The sequence below is a fragment of the Dryas octopetala genome, chromosome 1 (assembly GCF_963921425.1).
Source record: "Dryas octopetala chromosome 1, drDryOcto1.1, whole genome shotgun sequence".
NCBI lineage: Eukaryota > Viridiplantae > Streptophyta > Magnoliopsida > Rosales > Rosaceae > Dryas > Dryas octopetala.
Genome location: NC_141366.1, coordinates 32,391,282 through 32,414,727, shown reverse-complemented (window position 1 = coordinate 32,414,727; position 23,446 = coordinate 32,391,282). Strand labels below are relative to the sequence as shown.

The 23,446-nt window shown below is 35.6% G+C and overlaps 3 protein-coding genes and 1 pseudogene across 7 annotated transcripts; 2 read left to right on the top strand and 2 right to left on the bottom strand.

The window, feature by feature from the left end:
* Positions 1–1,229: 1,229 nt before the first annotated feature.
* Positions 1,230–9,899, bottom strand: LOC147299850 (alpha/beta-Hydrolases superfamily protein). 3 transcript variants are annotated; one of them, XM_086256052.1, is made up of 14 exons: positions 9,761–9,899; positions 9,289–9,395; positions 8,388–8,469; positions 8,175–8,278; positions 7,867–7,993; positions 7,692–7,786; positions 7,304–7,427; positions 4,855–4,935; positions 4,186–4,284; positions 3,880–4,065; positions 3,132–3,272; positions 2,984–3,037; positions 2,402–2,539; positions 1,230–1,657 (listed from the first exon to the last, which is right to left on the bottom strand). In XM_086256052.1, the coding sequence occupies exons 2-14, from the start codon at positions 9,327–9,329 to the stop codon at positions 1,451–1,453; spliced, it is 1,479 nt and encodes a 492-aa protein (XP_086112178.1). In that variant the 5' UTR covers positions 9,330–9,395; positions 9,761–9,899; the 3' UTR covers positions 1,230–1,450. The 3 variants fall into 3 exon arrangements, with proteins under 3 accessions (XP_086112178.1, XP_086112187.1, XP_086112195.1); XM_086256061.1 differs by having other exon boundaries at positions 3,177–3,272; XM_086256069.1 differs by lacking the exons at positions 9,289–9,395; positions 9,761–9,899 and having other exon boundaries at positions 7,867–7,907; positions 8,384–8,469.
* Positions 9,900–11,373: 1,474 nt separating this feature from the next.
* Positions 11,374–13,550, top strand: LOC147299849 (uncharacterized; annotated as a pseudogene).
* A 1,172-nt stretch (positions 13,551–14,722) lies between these two features.
* LOC147299848 (Phosphoglycerate mutase family protein) lies at positions 14,723–18,259 on the bottom strand. 3 transcript variants are annotated; one of them, XM_086245588.1, is made up of 6 exons: positions 17,917–18,259; positions 17,720–17,819; positions 17,434–17,613; positions 17,146–17,195; positions 16,579–16,646; positions 14,723–15,343 (listed from the first exon to the last, which is right to left on the bottom strand). In XM_086245588.1, exons 1-6 carry the CDS (start codon positions 18,191–18,193, stop codon positions 15,275–15,277), a joined length of 744 nt encoding a protein of 247 aa, XP_086101714.1. In that variant the 5' UTR covers positions 18,194–18,259; the 3' UTR covers positions 14,723–15,274. The 3 variants fall into 3 exon arrangements, with proteins under 3 accessions (XP_086101714.1, XP_086101717.1, XP_086101720.1); XM_086245591.1 differs by having other exon boundaries at positions 17,720–17,792; XM_086245594.1 differs by lacking the exon at positions 17,146–17,195 and having other exon boundaries at positions 15,271–15,343.
* Positions 18,260–18,407: 148 nt separating this feature from the next.
* On the top strand, positions 18,408–19,927 carry LOC147299847 (uncharacterized). The gene is made up of 2 exons (XM_086251743.1): positions 18,408–18,868; positions 19,662–19,927. The coding sequence occupies exons 1-2, from the start codon at positions 18,426–18,428 to the stop codon at positions 19,789–19,791; spliced, it is 573 nt and encodes a 190-aa protein (XP_086107869.1). The 5' UTR covers positions 18,408–18,425; the 3' UTR covers positions 19,792–19,927.
* The last annotated feature ends 3,519 nt before the right edge of the window (positions 19,928–23,446 follow it).

Genomic DNA, 23,446 nt, shown 5'->3' with positions numbered 1-23,446 from the left:
TCAACGGTTTCTTTCATTGGAAGAAGTACAGGGTGGGATATGGATTCATATTTGATTGCTTTGTTATCTTATTTGAGTAGCAGATAGGGTGGTGCAGCAAAGAGGGAAGGAGACAGAGATATGGAGAGAGAAAGAGGAGGGGGAGGAGGGGCTGCCGGGCTGGTTTCGGGGAGAGAGAAAGAGGGGCAGGGAGGGGGTGTGTAAATGAAGTGTCCTTTATGGTATTTTTTCTTTGAATTTTTTATTTTAAGTCGAGTGTGCAAAAAGAAAAAAAAAAAGTGTGCAAAATGCAAATAACAACACTCTTTACAAATTAAGTTTTTGGGATGTGCAAAAAGAAAAAAAAAAAAAGGTTTGTAAATAGTAACTCTCTAATTAAATTACCCTTGTTCAAATTAGCGAAGTCAACCCACACTGGGAAGACTCATTATGCAGGTGCGATGCACGACTTTTGCATGTCATATTAAACCATGCTCACCTCTGCACATGACATGGGCAGACTGTTGGGTGCTTGTGAAGGTCAAGAAATAGGCCAATACTATTCAGACCACCCTAAATTGCTAAGTTGACCACCCTATTTCAAATTTCCAACTTTACCCTTAAAACAAAAAAATTTCAATTTTGTTCGTTGGGTCATTCGACAGTTATCTACCGAAATATTTATGGTTATTCGACAGTTATCTGCTGAACATTGGTGAATTATTCGGTGGATAACTACCGAATGGAAATGAAAAAGGCATTCGACAGTTATCTGCCGAAATATTTGTATTTATTCGACACTTATCTGCCGAACATTGGTGGATATTTCGGTAGATGACCACCGAATGAATCTGAGTGATTTTATCATGTTTTTGCAATAAAGGATAAAATAGGAAAAAAATTGAAAAAAATTTATTAGAGTGGTCAACTCAGCACAAAAGGGTGGTTTGCATAGCCTCCCTCCAAGAAATATAATGACTCCCTAACAAATCAGAAACCAAAAAAAAAAAAAAAACAGAGACTTTGGGCAAAACAGAAACAAATCTAGTGCATCTCAATCTATGACCGGATTTACCAAATAACTAACAAATTTACATTAACCCTACTTAACTTTACAGAATGTTGTTCTCAGATACCCAGCCCCCCGCTTCTATAAACAAAGAAAGCTAATCTTATGAAATTCATGTCCATTTAACATCCTCAACTTTACTAGGCTCACTAAAGTTACTTGTGATATCGAAATGCACATATGAGCAGGAGGTTGAGAGCGGACCTCATCAACCACATAGATCTTCATGAAACCTCATTCGACGCCAAATTGACGTGCATAGATTAGAACAAAGACTAATGATTTTAAACAAGGGAAAAAATGGACTACAACCTATACAAGTTTGGGGGATACAACAAAAAGTAAAATTTGAAGATGGAAACAATTATAGTTACAAACACTTCTCTACAGAAAAAGAAGCAGTCATGAAGTGTGATGCCTCCTATGGTTTACTCGCTTTAGGATGCAAAGCCGCAGCCGTTTTCCAAGGGCCTCTAACTTTTCAAATTTTTCACTTTTGGGCTTCTTTGGAACAATTGGAACCTTCTTTTTCTTTTCCTGTTTTCTTTGGTCTGATGATTTTTGTTGCATGCATCGAAGAGGCGTTGCAAATACCTTAAGGGTCTTCTTCTACAATCAAAAATTCAAAAGGGATTACTTAAAATCAAGAAAAGCAAGCTTGGGAATATATTTTAAATCCATCTGTGAAGAGTGAAGGCACGAGAACACCATTTAAAAAAGAAAAAAAAAATGCCTGTCAAAGCATTATGAATCTAGCTTCCTTGCTTGATCTTCCCATTAACAGTATGTGTCCAGTTTATGTGTTCTTATATTGAAAATCGATACATGGAATGACATAACAATTAACAAAAATGCTGGTAAAGAAAGCACTCTGTAGGATATTGTCAACATGCAGTAGATGTTCAGCAAGATATTGCACCTTGACTATGCCAAAGATTTTTAAACAAGAAAAGCAGAATTTGTAGCAACTACTGAATAAATTGATGGTACCAAAAATAGGAACCAAAATTTTAAAAATCTAAACACAAGTATGATCTCATATGACCCACTACACACTTCCTTTTCCAGTTTGCATAATTTACGCCAATGAAGCATAACCTTATACTGGAATTAATGTACCTAAACGTTATCCCAATGTACCCAGCATATTCAAACAGCGTCCATCCATGCAGACAAACACAAAACAAAAAATAATACCACAATTCATGCAGACAAGTCCTACTAAAGTAAAACTTTAAGTGGTAACTGGTATATTAAGAAAATGAAAGTTTGTACAGGAACATACAATGTGAACGCATGCATATGAGAGAGAGAGAGAGAGAGAGAGAGAGAGAGAGAGAGAGAGAGAGAGACCTGATGACTATTGTCAGCAGCTGTGCAATCAGCGGAAGATTCTTCATCACTGCCTCCTAACGAAGAGCATCTTCCCCAACTTTCTCTATTTGAGCTTGTATATGAAATGCATTCTTCATTCTGATCATTTGGCTGATCCTGTAAAATCATATGTGCAAAATTTCAGAAAAACAATATCTGTGAAACGGAAGAGCCTACATTGCACATTATACCTTCTCTCACAATGGTCAAATTCCAATCCAGGCAGAGGATAATTTGTCAGTAAATAATATACATACAATTATAAAACAAAAAGAAAAATATGAACAAGGCTAGGAGGAAGAAAGGTAAAAGCTAATTTATGCTTGATTTAGAAACATGGCACCAATACAATATCTCATAATTTCCATCCCTGGGTGATAATCAGACAACAGTCATTAAGAACAAATTAAACCAGGACAAAGAGCTATCTTCTGCCTTAACAAGCTAATTAAAACCAATTGCCAATCCATGGCTCTCTACTTTGATGCCTGACCTTAATTGAAAAAAAAAAAAAAAAAAATCAAACTCCCAAATTTCAAGGATGGTACACATTCAGTTCACCTGTAGACATGATGGCACATGACTGCTAAGTGGATCATCATCATGCACAGAATCCTGCATTAGCAATAACAAGTATGTTGCACAATGATTCAACAAAATGGGTAATATGGAGACAAAAGGTAACTAAACCTAGAAAAAAAACACGTACAACTAAACTAGTCACCGGTGCAATTTCAGAAAGTAGTTCACCCACAGATTTTGTGGTTGAAATGGCAGGAGGAGCATAAGATGAACTTGCAGCATCAGTACCCGCAGATTGAACGCCAGTGATTATCTCATATAACAGGCCCTGAAAAATCAAGTGGTGGGAGCACATATTCATTTTAGTACCAAGGAAATTATGTGCCATGCTATGAAAGTGAAGCACAAAGGTAGACAACATCTATTGCCCAAACAAGGAGGGTGGTTATAGGGCATGGTCAATGAAAATGGCTGAACTACATGTGCTGCTGACCACTAGCTGAAAAATGATACTGTGGTCCAGAACCTGACTTAAACGCAGGACACCATCAAATTATAATTGTGAGGCCAGCCACTAAGTTGATAACAGAATTTTCAGTTAATCTCATCATTAATGGCAATTGTGCAGAGCTGAACTAAAATGCATGATGATCATGATGACGACGATGATGATGACATAAAAATGATGCATGGCTGTCAGGAAGCTCTAACTTCCCACCTCTCACTATAATTTCAGTAGAATGCCCTTTGGCTACAAAGTATCAACTGAGCTACAGTTCATTGACACAAGGATTGTTAAAAGCATAGATACATTGATGCATTGGGGTGTTAGCTTGCACACATAATACAAGCACCATTGAAACCCAAACACAATTTAATTTGCAAGGGTAGCAATATAAGGTATATCACAATATCTTATAAGAAACAGAAATCACCTCATCCAAACCAGCACCAATCTTCAAATCCCCCAGATCATAATATTTCTCAAGTTTACATGAATGAGAAGAAGAAATTTGCGGGGGATGAAGAACGTTATGGAAGAAAATGGAAACTGAATCGTAATAAAACTGAGGCCGAGAGGTGTTGTGATCACCATCGAAATAAATAATATTTTTGTCCCCCTGCAAAGAATCAAAGATATAATTTTTTTTCAATGTTTCAACCACAACGCATTACTTTCACAAAACTACAAGATTCCCCAATTTTTTCAATGTTTCAAACTACAAAAATTGAGAAAATACTGCATAGGACTTGTAGATGAGGTCAGAATGGCGGGTTTGGATGAATTTGTCGTCCTTAGCATGTCCAAAAAAAGCAGGAATAAATGTTTTGGGTGCAACCTGTCAGTGTTACACAATTGACCATATTCAGTTATCTAGTAGAAATATAAATATACATATATATATTATAATATATAAAAATACAGGCCCCTTCCAATGAGGGATCCCTCATTTAAGGGTAAATAAGGGATCTCTTGTTGGGCCCACTCCACATTGTAATTCGACAATCGAAGGCATCTATTTTTAAGGTTTCGTTCAAGGATCAACCTTGCAAAAAAAAAAAATAAAGATAAATCGGAAACCATTTAACCATTTGATTAAATGGTCATTATTTCAAGTGTTTGTCGAAATATTATATTTGTCTATTTCTTTGATCAAAATTAGATTTCTTAATGATTTCCGATTTGTCCAAATTTTTGCATAGATGACTTTGAATAGAGACCTAAGAAATAGTCAGCTCGGATCATTGATACACATTATGGAATGGGCCCCCACAAGGGATCCCTTAAATAAAATTATTTGGGGGATCCCATAACGTAAGGGGGATATCTGTGAATCAAAAGAGAGAAGGGAGGGGGGGGGGGGGGGGGTAACTCATCTATGTCAACAAAGTGATAAACATAGAAAAACCTGTAAGCAATTAAGATCCATGATATCAAACTTTGCCTTCTTCTCAATTATTCGGCGCATGTATTGGACTGCCACCTTGACCTAGTTAAAGAGGAAGGATGGGTGAAGAAACCCGAGTTAAAAAGATGACATACAAAAAATGGATATATTTAATGCTTCATCCATGGAAATAATTTCCAAAAGAAAAATGATACTGACATTGATATATATAGATATATTATTTAATACACACTGGTGCTAGTAAGGAGCCAAAAGAAGAAGGCAACTTAAGGGGATAATATTGGACCTTGGACCTTTAGATCCGTTATTAAAACACTCTCTAGCAAGGTTTAAAAACACTCACATTTTAAGTGTTTTAATCCTTGTTGTAGAAAAAATATATATATATATATTTTCTTATGAGAAACAAAATGTATTAATAGCTCGAAAAATTCAAGAATTGTGGACAAGTTATCCTCTTCATACAATACAACCAAAACTGAAAGTTTCTATCAACCGGCAAGAATAAAGAAAATCCTTGCCAAGAAAAAAAAACAAAAAAGAGTTAATTCCCAGAACCCAGAAGAAGCCCAGAGTGAAAGTTCAAAACCTTACATTTTCCCATTAAGCCTCCACCCCCTCTCTATAATTTTCAAAAATTCCTCTTGTTCCTCACCGAACATACCACCCAAAATAGCCAACACCCCACAATTCCATAAAACCCTTTGCCTCTTTCCTTCTCCAAAAGCCTTATATTTCTCACAAAAAATGGATATGCAAGCTGCTGGAATTACCCAGCTGAATCCTCATACATAAATTTCAAAGCACTAGAGCAATCAAGAAAAAAACTATCTGCAATTTCCTCCTCTCTTTTATACATGATATACCATTAGAGATAGAGACAAACACTAGTTCTTTTCCCTTGAATCAAATCACAAGTATGGACCCTGTTGTGACCAATAACCCAAGCACGAGTCTGTACCTTAGGAGGTACTTCAGGCTTCCAAATCATAGAAGCAGATTGAAACAAAGAACGAGATGGATTGCCGCTAACTCCCTAAAATAAGATCTACAAGAAAAGACCTAAGATGATTCAAACTTCTATTTTCTCCTATCTGGCCTTCAAGAATTCAAAGTAACATTCTCCAAAAGCGGAAGTAGAAAAGTGTGGTCCCCAATTTCAGATTAATTCAAATTTCTAGGAAAACTAAAATCTGAACATAATGGAATAAAAGAGTTGAGACATTTGAGCCATCGGTGCATTATGAAAGATTGACAATCTGTAAAGTGGAGGGAGAGAAATGAACAATGAGGTCCTTCCCAAAACATGACCCTTTCCCCATCTCCCACCAATAAAAAAGTTGAAATTTGTATCTTTTTCTATGAAATTGCCAAGATATCAAGAACTCAAATATAGGTTTTCCAAGTAGATGGGAGCAGACTTATTTATTTGGTTTGTTAATGTAATTTAAGATTCAAGATTTTGAAAATTTCAAATTTTGGTTTTACTTGCTCTTTCTTTGTCTGTAACATTTAAGTATTTTTATTAATATATTCGTTGGCTTCTTACCTATTCACATATAATCTAGAAAGAGATCTAACAGCCTATTAGAGCATCTCCAATTCTACCATGTCATTTAGGTGTGCCAAAGTCATTTTTAAATGGCAAAACATCAAAATTTAGCAAATGCACTTCAATGGTAATGAGTCATTTGGGTGTGCCAAAAACTGACATTGGCACAAAAAATGGCATGTACCAAAGGGGCAGAGACCCTATATCTAGAAACTTGGCGTGTACCATTCTGTTTTCAGCATCAGAAAACTAATTTTCAGTTATTTCACATATCTGGTGGGTCCCTATGTTGTGGCAAATACCTAGCAAGAAATCATTACTTTATGAATGTATGCATATAAGTGTGTGTAATGTGTGTTTGTGTGTCTTTTAGGTAGGTAGGTAGGTATGTTTGTATAAAGCATGAATGGATTTGGTCTTGGGTTGGCAATATTGATCATTCTTCAGTTATTTAGTGCTATCAAAGTCAAAATTATATTTCTATTTCACAAAATATGTTAGTTACTAGTCCCAACCATGTCATTGTCAGCCTAAACTTACTTCCATGCTCCAACTCAAACAATTAAGTTGAACTGGAGTGTATTTGTTGCACAACATATGTTTGTTACTAGTCCCAACCATGTCATTGTCAGCCTAACTTACTTCTATGCTCCAACACAAATAATTATTTTGAACTGGATCATTTGTATTTAATTGTTGCACATGACCAATTTATGTTCCTAATCTTCCTTATCTTATTGTAAGTACAGTAACCCCTAATTAGCCATATGTATGGGCAAAGCATGCCCCATATATTCTGGGTCCTAAGAGATCTGATAACACCAAAAAAGTATGATGTTTGTCTGCATGTCTATCTGTGTGTGTGTGGAGAGAGAGGGAGAGGGAGAGAGATGGTACTGTAAATTTAGGAAGCCGGATCTTGTATACATCAACTAGTTCCATCATTAGAACATACAAGTTTGAAAAGGCACTATCCAACACCATTCCAGCTATGGAAGGGTCTTCTGCTCCATAAAGAAGGCTGCATTACAAATATGAAAGTTAATCACGTCAGGAGTGTCAAAATCATTCTTATGCACACAAAAAATTCAGAAGTCAGTATTTCTTATGTGATAAAGAAAAATATCACCATCTTTGAGCACCAATAAGAAATTTTAAGTTTTTAACACAATAACAAGTCTATATAACATATTGAATGCCTACAATAATACCAGATGAAGAAATTCTCAAAGGAAATCTGAGAAGTTAACATAATAATGAGTCAATAAATGACAAGACAAAGTACCAAGTGACTGCGCCCATAGATCGTCCCCACAGACCTATACGTGAAATTTGTTTGTTGCTTCTTAGATATGAAACCACAATCTTAAGGTCATCTCTCTGGCACAGATAAAAGATAATTTACAAACTTCACAAAGAAAGAAAAGTCAATAAAAATAATAATAAAAGAGGCAGCATACCTCATGCCATCCAAGGCTGACATAGTCACCATCAGATAAGCCTGAACCCGAAAAATCAAGAGTAAAAACGGTGATATTTGATGGAAGAAGAATAACAGCAGCTTCATTTGCATCTGCCCTACATCCACTGCATCATTGCCCATTAGTGCAGAGTAAGTTCTAACCTCTTTATCTATAAAGCACCTTTAACACTGATTTAAAATTTTAAGGAAAAAAATAATAATCTAGGAAGCAATAATGGAAAAGTGAAAATAACATGTGATATAAAAGAATCAGGATTTATAACCATGTACAGAATCATTACATACCTGTTTCCATGGCAGTATATAACGCAAGGAAGAGAAGAATCTTCGGGGAAAGGTGAAGGCAGATAATGACTACACCGCAAGGTATGGCCTCTAGCATTCGTAAGCTGCAAGTATTTAAAAACAGATAATCTAGCAGGTTCAGGAACCATAATGTAGCTACCCATTGCTGCAAAATAAAACTACAATGTCCTGGTAACCGATGTCCATACTTGCCTCCAAGTCTTGTCGTTTGTATGCTCTGCCTGCAAGAGTGAAATCTTGTTCCCAAAGATACTGATCTGGGTTATAATCTGCCCTGTATAACCAACATAGCAGATACACATATTATTAATATCAAAACAAAAATCACCAATATTTACTTAAAACAAAAGGTGAATATCAGAGGTAGCACTAACGACTACAGTGAGAGTTGTGTTATATGATTCATTCAGAATTTCATATGCAATCAAAAACTGCAATTCACAGCATCAGTCAATCACCATCCTACTCTCAACTTAACTACACCTCAACCTGACATGTTTTCCATTCAACCCTATTCCAAACCATATTCCACATGATTTACCCTTATATCTGGGCACAATATCAAGCAAAAAAATTATGGGCACTGAGCATGCAAATAAATATGACACCTGGGTAAAACTACAGAAAGATGTGTTACCAAGTAAGTTTACAATATTTCAGCCATAAAAGTGAAATATTTAGGGATTGAAAAAAAAAAAAATATATATATATATAAATATTAAGAAGATAAAGGGGGGAGAGACGTGAGGAAGAGAGGAGAGTAGATAGAACTATAACAAAACAAAAAATTATAATTTAGTATTTATATTCTCCTCTCTCTCTCTCTCTCTTCTTTCCCTTTGATTAAAAAACAAAAAGCACAAAAACAGGACTAGGTGATTTTGTATTGTTTCTCGTTCCATTGCATGAAAGGGGGAAAATGTCCCATAATAGTAACTGGTTTTAGATAGTAGAGCAGATATTGAGTCCCATCTTTCTGCATTAAATGTGCACGAGCTCGCTAAAGTGCTTCTGAAGGATATCCTTTGCACTATTTTATTAACAGAAAATATTATTTTGTCAATGAAACTAAATAAAATCATGGGATGCATACCTGGGAGGGCGAATGACAAAATTAATGAATTGATCAATCATCTTGCTTCCAATCTTCCCTTAAAGTTACTCCGCCCCATAAGATGAAAAAGCAACAATAGCAGAGCCCTGAGAAGCCAGAATCCTCACTTTAAAATTAAATATGGACCCTTTACTCCTCCTCATCAAATTTCCAAAAGCTAATATGAACCAAATGAAAAAGCACAAGGAATTTCCTGGTAATCACAACCTTAACCTAAACGTGAAAAACTTAGAACCCACTTCGCTAAATCTGAGAAAAACTTTGAGCTATCATCACATTAAGAAAAGGAACAGAAGCTTAATATAAATTTTTTTCCGAAAATAGAAGGAGAAAACCAAAAATTAAGAATAGAATTGGCATTCCAATTCCAGATCTCCAACCAACTAACTCATGAAATGCTAATCTCATTTTTCTCAGTTGTAAAATAGAAAAAAAGAGCAAATCTTTTTACCTAGGGTTGTAGCATTACCCCATGGGCAACCAGAACCACCTTGAAGCTTCTGACGTTCCACTTGCAGAGAAAGAAAGCCCAACGACAACAAATCAGAAAATCACAAGTAAGTACGAGTGATGGACACCCTAAAATCATCTTTGGACAGCCCAGTTTAAACAACTTTTTATTGACAACAGTACCCTTTACAAAATGACTAAAAATGACAACTTTTTTTTTGTGTCTGGAAATTAAAAATGACAACTTTTGAACAATAAAAATATGGTTATTCATAAAAATATAAACCTTTTTTAGATATAATTTTTTAGATAGAATGGATATAAACCTTTTTTAGATAGAATATATATAATTTTTTAAAACTAACAAAAAAAAAAATTGGAAATTTTGAAAGCTAGAAAAGTAAAAAAGATTGGGCACTCACATTAACCACATGGACTTGATTGAGAAAGAAATAGAGAAATCGAGAAAGACAATTGTTGTCATTTGAAGTTAGGTGTTCACTAGTTTTCAATTAAGGTTGGCCGAAAACGAAACTTTTGTCTATTTTTGTATGAGTGTGAGGCGTGTCACCGTTAAGCCAAGTCTTGGCTTAATCGGAATAAGAATGTGGTTGGATTGAGTTTTTGCGCATAATCTGATTCCTATCAAACAATTGATCGGTCAAACTAGGAACCGTTCTCGGCCTAAGTTATTTTCTAGCCTCAGGGACAAGGCTCTTTTAAGGCCTAGTCGAAATCGAAATCCGACCCACTAGTTAGCCTTCTAAGAATTACGTGATCGAATTCGTGCATAAAGTGATGTAAGTGTCTAAGCAAAACAAAGAAACTATGAACGACAAAAGTATAATGAAATTCAAGGATTTTTCACCCTAAATTCTATGAGATCTTCACCAATTGAACAAACTTCAAGGTTAAAAACAACTATTAATACAGTAAGCATTTAGAAAGAAAAGAGAACTAGAATTGCATTAAAACTTGAAATAATAACAATCAGCGCTGCATGAAAAGTAAAGAGAACAAAACTAAATCAATATCATAAGCTTTTGAAAGAATGATAGTAGAACTACAAACTTAGTGAAACTTGAAACTATAGGCTTTTTTGATAGTGCTTTTAAAAGCCTTAAAAGTGTTTTCAAATAGTTAAAAGCGTTTTTACTTGTGTTTAGTAAAAAAAATTAAAAAAGGTTTTGGGTTATAAAGACACTTGAATGCACTTTCAAATACATTTACAAGAAACACTTGAATTTTTTTCAAAAAAATTTATATCTTTCTAACAAAAACGTTTTTAGTAAAAACAATTCCTACATAAGCACTCCCAAAGCCAAATGCATTACCAGACACTCATACACTGCTTTTATACTCAAAACACTTTTAAGAACAAAATTTACTAAACGCTTAATTGATTTACTTCACGAATAATTATTTTCAAAGCATAGCTAAAATTGATTATTTTAAAAGTCACAACAATACCAAATTGGGCTTAGAGTTTTGGTGGTGGTGTTGGGATTGTTGTCCATATATTGATTGGTGGGTTTCAGTTTTGATGTGGTGGGCTTGAGAAATAGCTAAATGGGTGTTAGTGTTTTGCTTTGGTTTTTATTTTGATCAAATAGTATGAGAGGGTTGATTTTCACAGATTTTTCTGGTGAGATTTCAAGGATTGGAGATGGATATGAGGGTGAGATAGAGATGGATTTAATTCAAGTTAATAAAGAGGTAAAGAAAGGGATAAAAGAGAGAGATAAATAGAAAAAAATATAGTAATAGATAATAATAAATTTGTCATTTACCTTAACATGTAAATTATTATTTTTCAAGTTAAATTAATTTTTTTTCTTGGAGTTAGAGGTAATTAATTTTTCAATTTTTTGTTTGTATTGTGCTCGTGCCGGTCCGACCCATTTTGTGCGACCGTGTTTGTTTTAATCGTGTATCATCCAAGCCGTGCTCAACTGCTCATCCCAACCACGCCCGATTTTACATTCAATATTTGTGTATGTTTTGGCAAAGAATTTTCTTTGTTTGGGATTAATGGCTTGATTCATATATATTTTCCTTTCAGGAAGTAGATAGGGAGAAACAAAAAAGGGAGTCTGAAGAAATGGGAGATGTCATGAAATCATTGGAGAACATCTCCCATGTTGTTCATGAAGAGAGATGGACATCCTTGCTGCTTTGGATGAGTTAAAGTCCATGAAGGTAGATGCCTCAGTAGTTATGTATCGTTAATGTAGTTGGATGTCATCATGCAGTTTTGCAACTAAATCATAGTGCATGACTTTTCTGTTTGTAAGTTATATTTATATGTATGATGTGTTATGTATGTATTCATTTCCTTTATGTCAGCTGCAATTCAATATTCTAAAATCCTAATACAATGTTTGTGGCTTCCAGTCCTGGCATGCTACAGTGAGTGTGGATGCTATGTTGGAGGCTTTGCAACACACGGCTGCACAAATGGTATGACTTTTTCTGCTTTTTTATATATAGACCAGTTTAAACCAAATAGACACTCACACACGTGTATGCATGTATATATGCGGATCTGTTTAGATCTTTTAATGCAAAAACACATAGGAGCATGGTTCCTGAAGGGTGCAATAGCTGAAGCTCAGATGTTACGGCTTCCATGAATTTGTTAGATCATGTAATTCAGGGTTCTTATAAAAAAAATTTCAGTGTACAGTAATAATATAGCCATAGAAATTTTATAGGGCTCTTCTAGAGCCCACCTATTAAAATGGGTTGGTTGACTGTCTTTTTAATTGAAAAAAAGCTGCACTTAATTAAAAGTTAGTCAAATTATCTTCTTACCCTGAACCCAATGAACAGATAAACAAATTATCTGATATAATTAGCTCATTGAAACAAGATACATCATCTAGGGGAGGTCAATTTGAAGGAGCTAGTGGAGCGCTGTATATATTATATATTATATACAATAATTTGTACTTGTAACTACATGTTTTGTGCATTCATTTGTCTATTGAGCATGCTTTTCTACCTGTTTGTTTAATGTCAGTTTTTATTATTTAGTTTTGAGCATACTAAAAGATTGATGTGCTGACAGGAGAAAAAGCTGGAAGAGGAGGATGAAGCAGTCTTAAAATCCATAGTGTTCCATGTTAGTACTGATACTTTATTTTTATGTCCAACTTAGTTCTCCTTGATCTTTTTTTTTCTCTTACTTCTCCTATCATTTCTTGTGGGATTTTTGTTTCTAATGTGACCTGTTTTTTCTTACAAATTTATGCAGAACTCAAAAGATTATGTTCGAAGGCTTCAGGATGAAGATTTAGATGATGATGATGGAGATATGATTGAGCTTCTAAGTGGCAGTGGAGAAACATCCAATCATAATTTGAAGGTATGGCATGTTGTTGTTGTTGTATAGATATTTACATATTGGTGAAAGCTTATGAGTTATAAATGTTTGTTTGCTCATATTTGCCATGCAGAAGCAAAAGCTTACTCAAGGGCTCCCTAGCAACCCAACAGAGTTGTTGACAAAAACCAACAGAGGTATGTCAAAGTCAAAAACACGAAAATTGTTTTTGTCCCTGAGTTAAACAGTGTTTATAAGCTGCAACTTGAGATGCTTTTCATTTGGCATTATTGAGCATGTTTATTATTTGGCATTTGGCAGGAAATCAAAATGGCATTTTCAAGTATGTTAGCGTTTCTGTAATTACAATTCAGCTAGAGAAGATGAACAATTTGGAGGGGAGAATAAAACCAATGGCACAAGAAATGTATTACAATCATTGTCCCAAAACTATGATAGTGAGTGATGATTATGTTCATGAACTTCTCCATTTCATTCACATAATCATGGTAAATATGTTCAACACGAATTCCATGGGGCAGATGAAGCATGCTGCTCAAAACGTTGATGAATTGTCTGATAGTCATGTTTTGGGGGACAAAAATTCTTTCATCAAAGGGATAACAGAGATGTTAAGTTAAAATTAATAAGTTTTTAGTGTGTTAAGTATTTTGTCGGTCTAAGTTAAACAAGCATTCTATCCCCGCCAATCACGTCCTCATGCTCGCCTTCAAACCCTTGCATTAACCATGCATTGTCGCTGATATTCTTGTGAGTGCTAAGTTGATCCCAACTAATTCTAGCTACAACTATTATGAGTTATGACATATTGTTTTAAGGTAGCTTATAAATATCAATTCATAGATTCGCTTTTTCTAAGAGTTACATATCTCATTTCAACAAACTTTGGCCTGGTTTACTTGGTGTTCTTGTTGGGGTTAGAGTTTGATTTGAAACTCGTAATACGCGCGAGCAAGAAGGCTCTCAGCATTGCTATTGTTGGCGTTGCATTTTGTGTTACCATCTCTTCGTCAAAGACTTTGCGGTAAATCCAACCTACAGAGAACGGCCCTATCTTCTGGAGCATTGCATTCAGAAATTGGACCAATTTCCTTGCCTGCACCTCTGACCTTTATTGGACTTTGTGTTTTTCTAGTTCGCCCAATTCTCTCATACATGCTTTAATCTGGTTTTGATTCTGGTTTTTGGCTTCATAAGTGATGCATGTGGTTACACTCCCCGCAACAGCGCCAAAAAATTTGTGTTTATCATAGGTTATCTAATTTGCTCAACTAATAAGATTGCAAAAGACCAAAATTGAAGTGTGAATATCAGCTCCTTAATTTATTTTATAACATGTTAATCATTAGGAACATAACCTTGATTTATTATCTTCACATGAAAAGGGGAGGTATGAAAACAATTTATGATGTATAAGTTTTTAGTCAGATGTCCAAACTATCCTCACAAACGAGTTAGAATAGGTTATCTCAAAAAAAAAAAAAAAAAAAATCGAGTAAGAATAGGTTTTGCGAAAAACGAATGTTGACGCAATAATCAGTCATCATTGTGAGAAGCCGCTAGTGACACTCTCCTTTGCATTAGCATGTCAATCCATATCATTGTGTAGACCAGTCATAATTAATCAATCTAAATTAATAATCAAGATTCACAGTCTGAAAACATAATAATACTGACTGTGTAACAAAAGCTCATTTTTGTATACACAAAAATTATCAGAATCAAGTAGTGATCTCTAGTAAAGTTCAGGAAGTGGGATATCAATCAATAATTGTAAATTTGTAACAGTAATCTAACTTCGTCTTCCAAGTAGCAAGCGTGGGTACTTCCTGTGTTGCGTGGGGCGCACCATCCCCTCCACACACATTGCAACGTTTCTCGACTAAGATCCATACTTTCTAGTCTCATAACTACTACCAGAAAAAGTAGTTTAACCTCGAATAACAAAATTATAAACTTTTTCCCAACCATGCAGGATGCTTTTTGAATCATAAGATAGTACTATATTCTCCACAAATTTATGGAAAATTTACAAAAGGTAGGATGGGTAAACAAGAAGCAAGATTAACTACAGTGACTAACCAAAGGTATGATATATTTCTTGGAGAGAAATGGCGGGCTAGTATGATGTGTTAAACTTGGGGCTGGTATCCAAAACTTCACAAAATTTTATGGGCTAGTACTTGGTTTCACAATGCCCTGCAGCTTCCAACCCCCAAGTCCTGCCAAAGCGAATGCCTGTGACAATAACGCAGGATTAATAAAAAGTTAAATAGAAACAATTAAAAAATAATGATTTTACCCAGATAGTATGACCAAAGCAGTCACAAGAAACTCTATATTACTCTCAATCTAATAACCTAAACTCTCCGTCCAATGACATCTGACTGGAATAATCAACGCGTCTAATCAGAAAACAAAAAAGAAAGTTACATGGACATATATAATCAATCCTCAACCTTTCCTTACAGCATGTTTCCTTAACTTCCATTCGGAGCTAATGATGTTATAGGCTTCTCTTTCCATAATCGAGTGCCTCAACTTAAGAATGCTCTCAAAAATCTGTCTGCTTGGCATGAGTGCCAACTGCAAGGAGAGATGATCCCAAGAGACAAGTGTCATTCTGTTGGTCTGTTCAAGATTTATGGTCATTACTTGATGACTGCTAAGGGTAATGGGAAAAAAATGCTGCTAATATCACATTGTTTTTATTTGGAGCCACTCTGCCTTCTTTATAATTCCCATCCACTATCACACATTTTCCATTGTTTATAAGTAATATAAATACATATTTCTCAATACATTGTTCTATATCTTGGCAAAGCTAAAGCTTTGTCAAGACTGATGTTTGATACTGCGTTGAACTAAAGGGCACCCCTACTTGAACTAAGAAATCACACGGTAATGCAGTCCAACCCAATGCTTGGAACCCATCTAAGTCAAGAAAACAAGGGGAGAGGGAAGGGGAACTTGGAAAATCTACTTCCTCTCAATTGCTAATTACCTTTTAAGATTTTTTTCTTCAAGAGAATGAGGGGTGGAGGGAGAGCAACCTAGAGAATCTTCTTCCTCTACTTCTCACTTGCTGATTGTTTCTTAAGAATTTATTTATTTATTTATTTTTTTTCATATCTTCAATTCTTACAGTCCGTAACAAAACATTCTCCACCTCACTTTCTGATTACCTCTTCTAAACTTCTTTTGGTGAGCAAGCTGCGTAGCCAGTCTTGCTCCATAATGTATGTGATCCTTGACCCTCTTCCCATCTTAATTGAATGAGATTGATACCCTCCAACAATTTCTTTTTTTGAAAGAAAATTAAAGTTTTAATTGGTCATGCATGTTGCAAAATGCCAAAGATACAATCTCCAAGGACTGTTTTAAAGGTAAAACATACACATTGCATTGACATATAGCATGAAAATGAGAACTACAAGATACAAGTTCAACTAATAGAAGGAAAGAGACCTTACCTCATCCCAAGATTTCCCAGTAGTTTCAAGCAAAGCAGCGTTGCAAGTCTTCAATTCTATGGAGGCACCTGTCAATAGGGGTGTTCGTCAATTCGAAACCATAAATTTTTAGTAAATCCACATCTGATCTAATATAGATCGATTGTAGATTTTACAATTCATTTGAATAAGATATTAGCTTAGAATCCGGTTTTTGTTTTAAAAATATATATATATTTAAACCAAAGAAATTTCAGCAAATGAAATACAATAGAATAATATGTGAAATGCTAAGAAAAGTGTTTTGATTATATAATTTACCCAACATAATTCTATCGAAAGATTTAAATTATCCATAATTCCTATAGTTTCGAATGCTTATGAGGCCAAAAAAAAAAAAGTTGAAAGACCTCAACTAGATTGGATTGAATTTTCAAAAGGAAATCCATCATCCGATCCAATCATGTCACTTTTTGAATTTAGAAATCCAATCCAATCAGCCAAAGTCATCAAAACTCATCAAATTGGACTGGATTGGATTGGATAGAAGCAGTCAGTTTGAGAGGATTGGATTTTGAACACTTGTACCTGTCAACATTGAGGCAGCCTCCTCCCAACCCTTATTATGTCCCATACACCTGTATACTTGCATCACGTTATAATATTTATATTATGATTTCTCATTTTTATGATGTTATGGTAAGATAAAATAGCACAAGCCACATGAGGTTTTTACTTCTTATGAGAAGTGAACTAGAATTGGCATCAGAAAGTTAATGCTGGTACTTATATATATCTATATATATATATATATATATATTGTTAAGAAAAATGGGCAAAGCACAAAGGAAAGTGCAAAGAGTAAGCAGAAGTTACATGACAGTGAGTATGTCGTCCCTGGAATAGTTACAGATAACGTGTTGAAGGTGCTCAGCAGTCTGCCCATCCATGGCGGCGATGGAATAAAAGCTAGAAATATAATGGACCTCGGCTTCCAAGAAACCTCGAACTTGTTGCTGCATTATGGCAAGAGTCTCCCTGGTTCGCATTGCATTGCTGCAGCCCAAACACGGCAGCTAAGAAATTTGACTTAAGTTTAGAAAAGGCCAAAACCAAATGTGAATTGTGAAGCAATTAGTTGTATTTGGTTGGTACCACCTACCTAGATAATATAAGTTGAGGAATCCAACCCAACTGTTCGAGCTTGTGAGAGACTTGGACAGCATGGGCTTGTCCTGTTTCACTCAGAGTACGATCATGATCTAAAAATCACGCAAAAAAAATAAAATATAAATAATAATAAAAAATAAAAAACAAGAGAACAAACAATTAAGATTGAAATTTTGAGGGAAGCTGAACCTTTTAGCTTAGGGTCATCCCAGGAACTCTTGGCATGGCGAAGAAGAATGAGGCGACGAGCAAAGGATGGAGGAGTTTGCTCAGAATCAGAAGCAAGTTGGCCTTCCACTGTCTCGATTACCAAAGATGAAGAAGGCCTTGGCCTACTAATAGAAATAGGACTAGGGTTTCTGCGACGGGTTGAAGAGGATTTGGACCAAATGGGCTTCGTCGACGTTGATAAATGATGCTGAATATGAATATTAGTATTGTGGTTACAGAGAGTTACTGCATTCATATTAGTATTGTGGTTACAGAGAGGGTGGGTCGGGCGGGGAGAGGGGGGAGGGAAAGGGGTGCTCTGCCTTGTTTGTCAATTATGCTCTCATTTTTTATTTTCAATAGGAAATTAGGGATTTTAGTTAATTAAGGTAATTGGGGCTTTTCGTTAATTAGGGTAATTGGAAATTAAGCTCTGAAATTGGGGCCTTTTGTTAATTAGGGTAATTCTGTTAATAATATATGTAGGTATGACGACGATGGTGTCGGACCAAGAAATAGCGGAAGGGGTGGAGACTGTGCTCCGTCAATCGGGGCCTAACGACGTGACCTCTGTAAACGGCGTCGTTCAGCAGCTGGAGGCCAAGCTAGGGTTAGACCTGTCCCACAAGGCTGCCTTCATTCGGGACCAGATCAACTTCCTCCTCCGCCCCTACGCCCAACCCCAACCCCCAAAAGACCATTTTGCCCTCCACCCCAACCTCAACCCTCACCACCACCCTCATCAATTCCTCCCCCAACAATTCCCTCCCCATTTTGCCCTCCACAGCTACCAGCCGCCGCCTCAGCAGCTACGGCCTCAGGTTCAGCCACCGCAGCCGCAGCAGCAGCAGCAGCAGCTCACTGCCAAGCCCGAGGTCTTTGCCCAAAATGCCCCCCCGCCTTCGGTGGCCCCCGAAGCGGCCAAAGAGAGGTTTGGCCTTTTTTGTCTTTTACATTTCAAATCAGAAATGGTGGTTTTTTAGGGTTTTCTTTTCGTTTACATTGCAAATATTGAATTTTTACAAAATTAAAATGGTGCCCATTTATAGAGTCTAATTTCGTTAAGAGGGGGCTTTAAAGATTTGTACTTTGTTTCTGTTTCCTTCTAATTTGCATATTTTTAAGGCTAGTGCTCGTTTTGGTATTTCAATTAATTTTATTTCAATTTTTATTGGTTTATTCTGATGAGTTTCCTTTTTGGGTAAAATAAGGTCAAAACTGGAGGTGTGCCTCTGTGTGTGGATGAGAAATTTGAAAATTGTTTGTAACAAATGTGGAAACTGGCGTTTAAACCCTCTTTATTATTTTTTGCCCAAAAAAAAAAACCCTCTTTATTATTCAATTGGAAAAGTTCTAACCTTTTTGCTATCGTATCATTTTTCATGTAAAAGTCAAACTGCTATTTTGTGTCCCTACTCCCAAATTTGAAATACAGACTATTATGGGTCAACAGCTATTTACTTACTGTTGTGTTCTCGCTCTAATTAAAGAAAGCTTGACTGTGTTTCGTTTTCAATGAATGAAACAGTAAAGAGTCTCAATCACTCTTAAAGAGCTGGTTTAGCTTGTCTTGGTTGAGCTGGGGCCTTTTGTTAATTAGGGTAATTGGTTAATTGGTCAATTGGTCAATTGGTGTTTTTCGCTTTCTGCTTTCTAAAGCCTTCATAAATATGTGTATATAAATAGCTGCACTTTTCCATCTTCTTCTTCGTGCTTCTCCACAGGCTCAGTGGGCTTGTCCTCCATAGCTTCTCATCCTTCTCTTTCGTGCTCCAACTCTTACCAGACCCAAAGAAATTGACTTTTTTCTCTGGGGCTCTCTGCAGATCAAAGTATACCCTCTCCTACAGGTAAATGTAAAATGCAACGGAATTGGTTTTGGGGATGGTTTTTCATCGCATCCGGCTCTGTTTTCTTTCTGGGGTTTCTCTATGCTACCGTCTTATCCAAGCTTCTTCCACCATCAGATAACACTATTATCTCCGCCATACAAAATGACCGGTAATGAATCAATCTTTCTTGTTTTTTGTTCTCCCAAGTGTTTTTGGATCTATTTTTTTTTATTTTGTTATTAAATGCTAATTCATTTTGACATTTTTATTTCTTACAGAAAAAAATTGCAATATAATCTGACATACTTACCTGGATAAATAAAAAAAATGAAAAAGAAAAGGAAGCTTCTTATATAAGTTGCAATGTGTATGTATTCATATATGCTTACATATTTGTTCAATGCAATACTCATCCAATAACATACTATTACCTTTATGAACGCAATACCATTTTTTATTGTTTATCTGTATATGATCTTTTTTATTTTCTGGGTGAGAGTTTTATTTTTTTCTGTTTTATTTAGACTTGTCGGTTTGGGTTTCATTTGAATAGTTAGAGATTGTTTGCAAGTTTGTGTTAATGAGGCAGATTGCCTGCAATGTCAATAAACAGTCCATGGTGTTTGAGCCTATTTGAAAGAACAGGGTTTTAGGATGCTGTGTGAGAAGAGTTGGGTTTTGATTGTATTGAGGAGGTGCATGTGCTGGTTAAAGCTGGAATATAGCAGTTAAGGAGTAATCAAAAAAGAATGTGGAAGATTAATTAAACAAATGTAGGCATCACACATAATAGTCAAGAATCAGAGAAGATAGACCATGCATCCAAAATATGTTTGAGTTGAGAGATTTCTTTATTTGTTCTTAACTGATTAAGTGAACTAGTGCCTAAACCTGTGAAATTGATTTAGAAAAATCAATTTTAACATGAGCATGGAATGTAGGAAACTTGTTTTTGGATTTTTTGTCATTGGCAGTAGTAATATCGAAGTTCCTATTCTTCATTCTTTTTGTAACTTGATTTCATCTCTTGTAATAGGTATTATTGCTTCTTGATGCCCTTGACACTCCCAGTTCTCGTGGTTTCTGTATATTTTCATTGGCTCAGCATGAAAGTGTTCAAACATGCATGATTTTTGTCAAGCCCACGAGGTCAGTTGGCAAGATATGTAAATCTTTATGCTACTTTATGAGTTAAGAGTTAGATAAGTGTGAACCTTTTGCTTCCATGGTTTAAACCAACATGTTCCTCAATTAACAGAAAGTTGTTTCCCCACCAATCAAACTTGTGCATACCTGGAATGCTGGAATCCCTACAACCATTTTAAGGGTACATATCTCCTTACACAGTGCTTTTCCCAAGCACACTGACTGCTGGCATTCTGCATTAGTTGTGCATAAGCCACTATATGTCAAACGATTAATTTATTCTTTTCCACCCTACCCCAGATGTGGCTCCAGATTCTCTTTTCAGAATTTCTTGAAATGACATTGTGAGATTTTTTTTGCTTTGCTGTTTATCAGATTTTTGTTTTGTTTTTTGATGGCCCCATTCAAGTTCATGAATTCTTGTTGTCAAATGCTGTAAACATAAGAATTGCAATGAGTCCATTTCATGATTTAGATGATGCAATATTAATTAAAATTTTATTAAAAATATATTTACATAGCATGCAATTCATGTAATCTGATTGAAAAGTTTAAGGCGTAGTTAATATCTGCTTATATGTACTAGTATTATAATATCTTCTCCTCGGTCCTTTTCGCACAGTTCTGCCTCCCAATCTTCTGATATTTCACTCCTTTTCCCCTTTCCTAGAAATAACATCAATTTTTGGCCTTTTTGGAAATGTAGGGTTCAGACATGTTGTCTTCAAAATGATGCTTTAAACAATGTCATTGGTCACATAGTTTAAATTTCATTTTCCATGCTCTGGGCTGAAAGAATGAAAGCAATAGGATCTTGAAACCAAAACAAAGTAAAAATTTTGAGGAATCAGTTACATTAATCATTGTATCTTTCCCGCCTTATTGTTGTAAAAGGTTGGTTAAGAATAGCTAATTGATGTAACCGTTTAAGGCAACATTTTGGTTTAAAAATAACATTTTCTTTGATACCGCTTACAGCTTGTTTGGATGGGTAGAAGATGAACTAAAGGGGAGGGAAAGTAAAAAAGGGAAAGAATGGTTATATCCTTTGTTTGGATGCTTTTGTTAGACATGATAAGGGGAAATTGGAACTGTGACATTTGCTAGAACGGACAGCGGACAGGGGTAACCAGAGGAATTTGAAAATTATTTTAAATAGATGATCATGCCCTTAACTACTTAAAAGATATTTTCTAAATCATGTAAAGAAATTTAAATTTACTAAAATATAAAGCATTAACCATATTGGTTTTCTAACAATTTAGATGCATGATAAATCATAAACCTAGTTTGATAATTCTATTGTTTGTAAGGTATTTACCATACTTAAGCTTGAGAGTATGAATGTTCTAATATTAATTTCAACATTCGTGTAGCCACAGTAACGTCCTCTCAGATTTTCATATCAACATGACAACCAAACACACAAGATGTAGCCTAAGCTTCTCAAGTTCTGCTCAAGGAATGGGAGAATAACGGAGAAAATAAAATCGACAATAAGAGAAGGGGAAAGAAAAAGAAGGAGAAAGAAGAAGTGGCTGATAGAGACAAAAAGAATGAGAGAAAGAAAGAGAGAGAGTATTGCCGCCATATAAAAAAAAAATAAAAAAAATTACAATTTAGTACTTCAATTTTACGTGTTATTACAAGTTAGTACTTCAACTTTTAAAACTTGCAAAAAAGTACCTTAATTTTTATTTTGTGTCAAAATAGTAATTTCATTAGTTTTTCTGTTAAATAAAACGTTATCTACTGACGTGGCAAATGTATTTGTCTTTTTTTTTTTTTCACATTTAAAAAACATTTAATAAACAAATTTGAGAAATTTCTTAAAATAAAAACTTTTCCACCTCCCCCTTCCCCAGCCTTGCTCCATGCAGCACCACACCTTAGCCCCAGCACCAGCCCCGTCCCCCCCACCCCTCAGCCACCCAATCTCAGCCTCGTCCCCCACCCAGCCCCCACTCCCCCACCCATCCCCTCCATCCCCTCCATCCGGCACCCAGCCAGCCCCTTCCCAGCTCGCCCCCACCCATCCTCCCCCTCTCTCTACCCGACCCCTTTTCCCTTCACCCCAGTCCCGTCGCACCCCCTCTCCCTAGCCCCAGTGCCGTCGCAGCAACCCCCCTCCTTGCCTCTCTTCCCCCAACCCAACCCTTCCCCGACCCTCCCTGCCCATCTCCGCAGCCCCCCAATTTTTTTAAGAATTTTTTTAATAATTTTTTAATCAAAAGTTCTAAAATATTATTATTTTTTTAAATGCGAAGAAAAAGACGAAAATACTTACCACGTCAGCAATTAACAGTTTATTTGACAGAAAACTAACGTAAGTACTATTTTGACGCAAAATGAAAATTGAGGTACTTTTTTGCAAGTTTTCAAAGTTGGGGTATTAATTTGAAACAGCATGTAAAATTGAGATACTAAATTATAAATTGTAATTTGCTCTAAAAAAAAAAATTCAGTTTCTCTATGATCTCTATTCAGTTTCAGGTTAGATTTAAACCTATTATGGATTTCGCATTATGTGT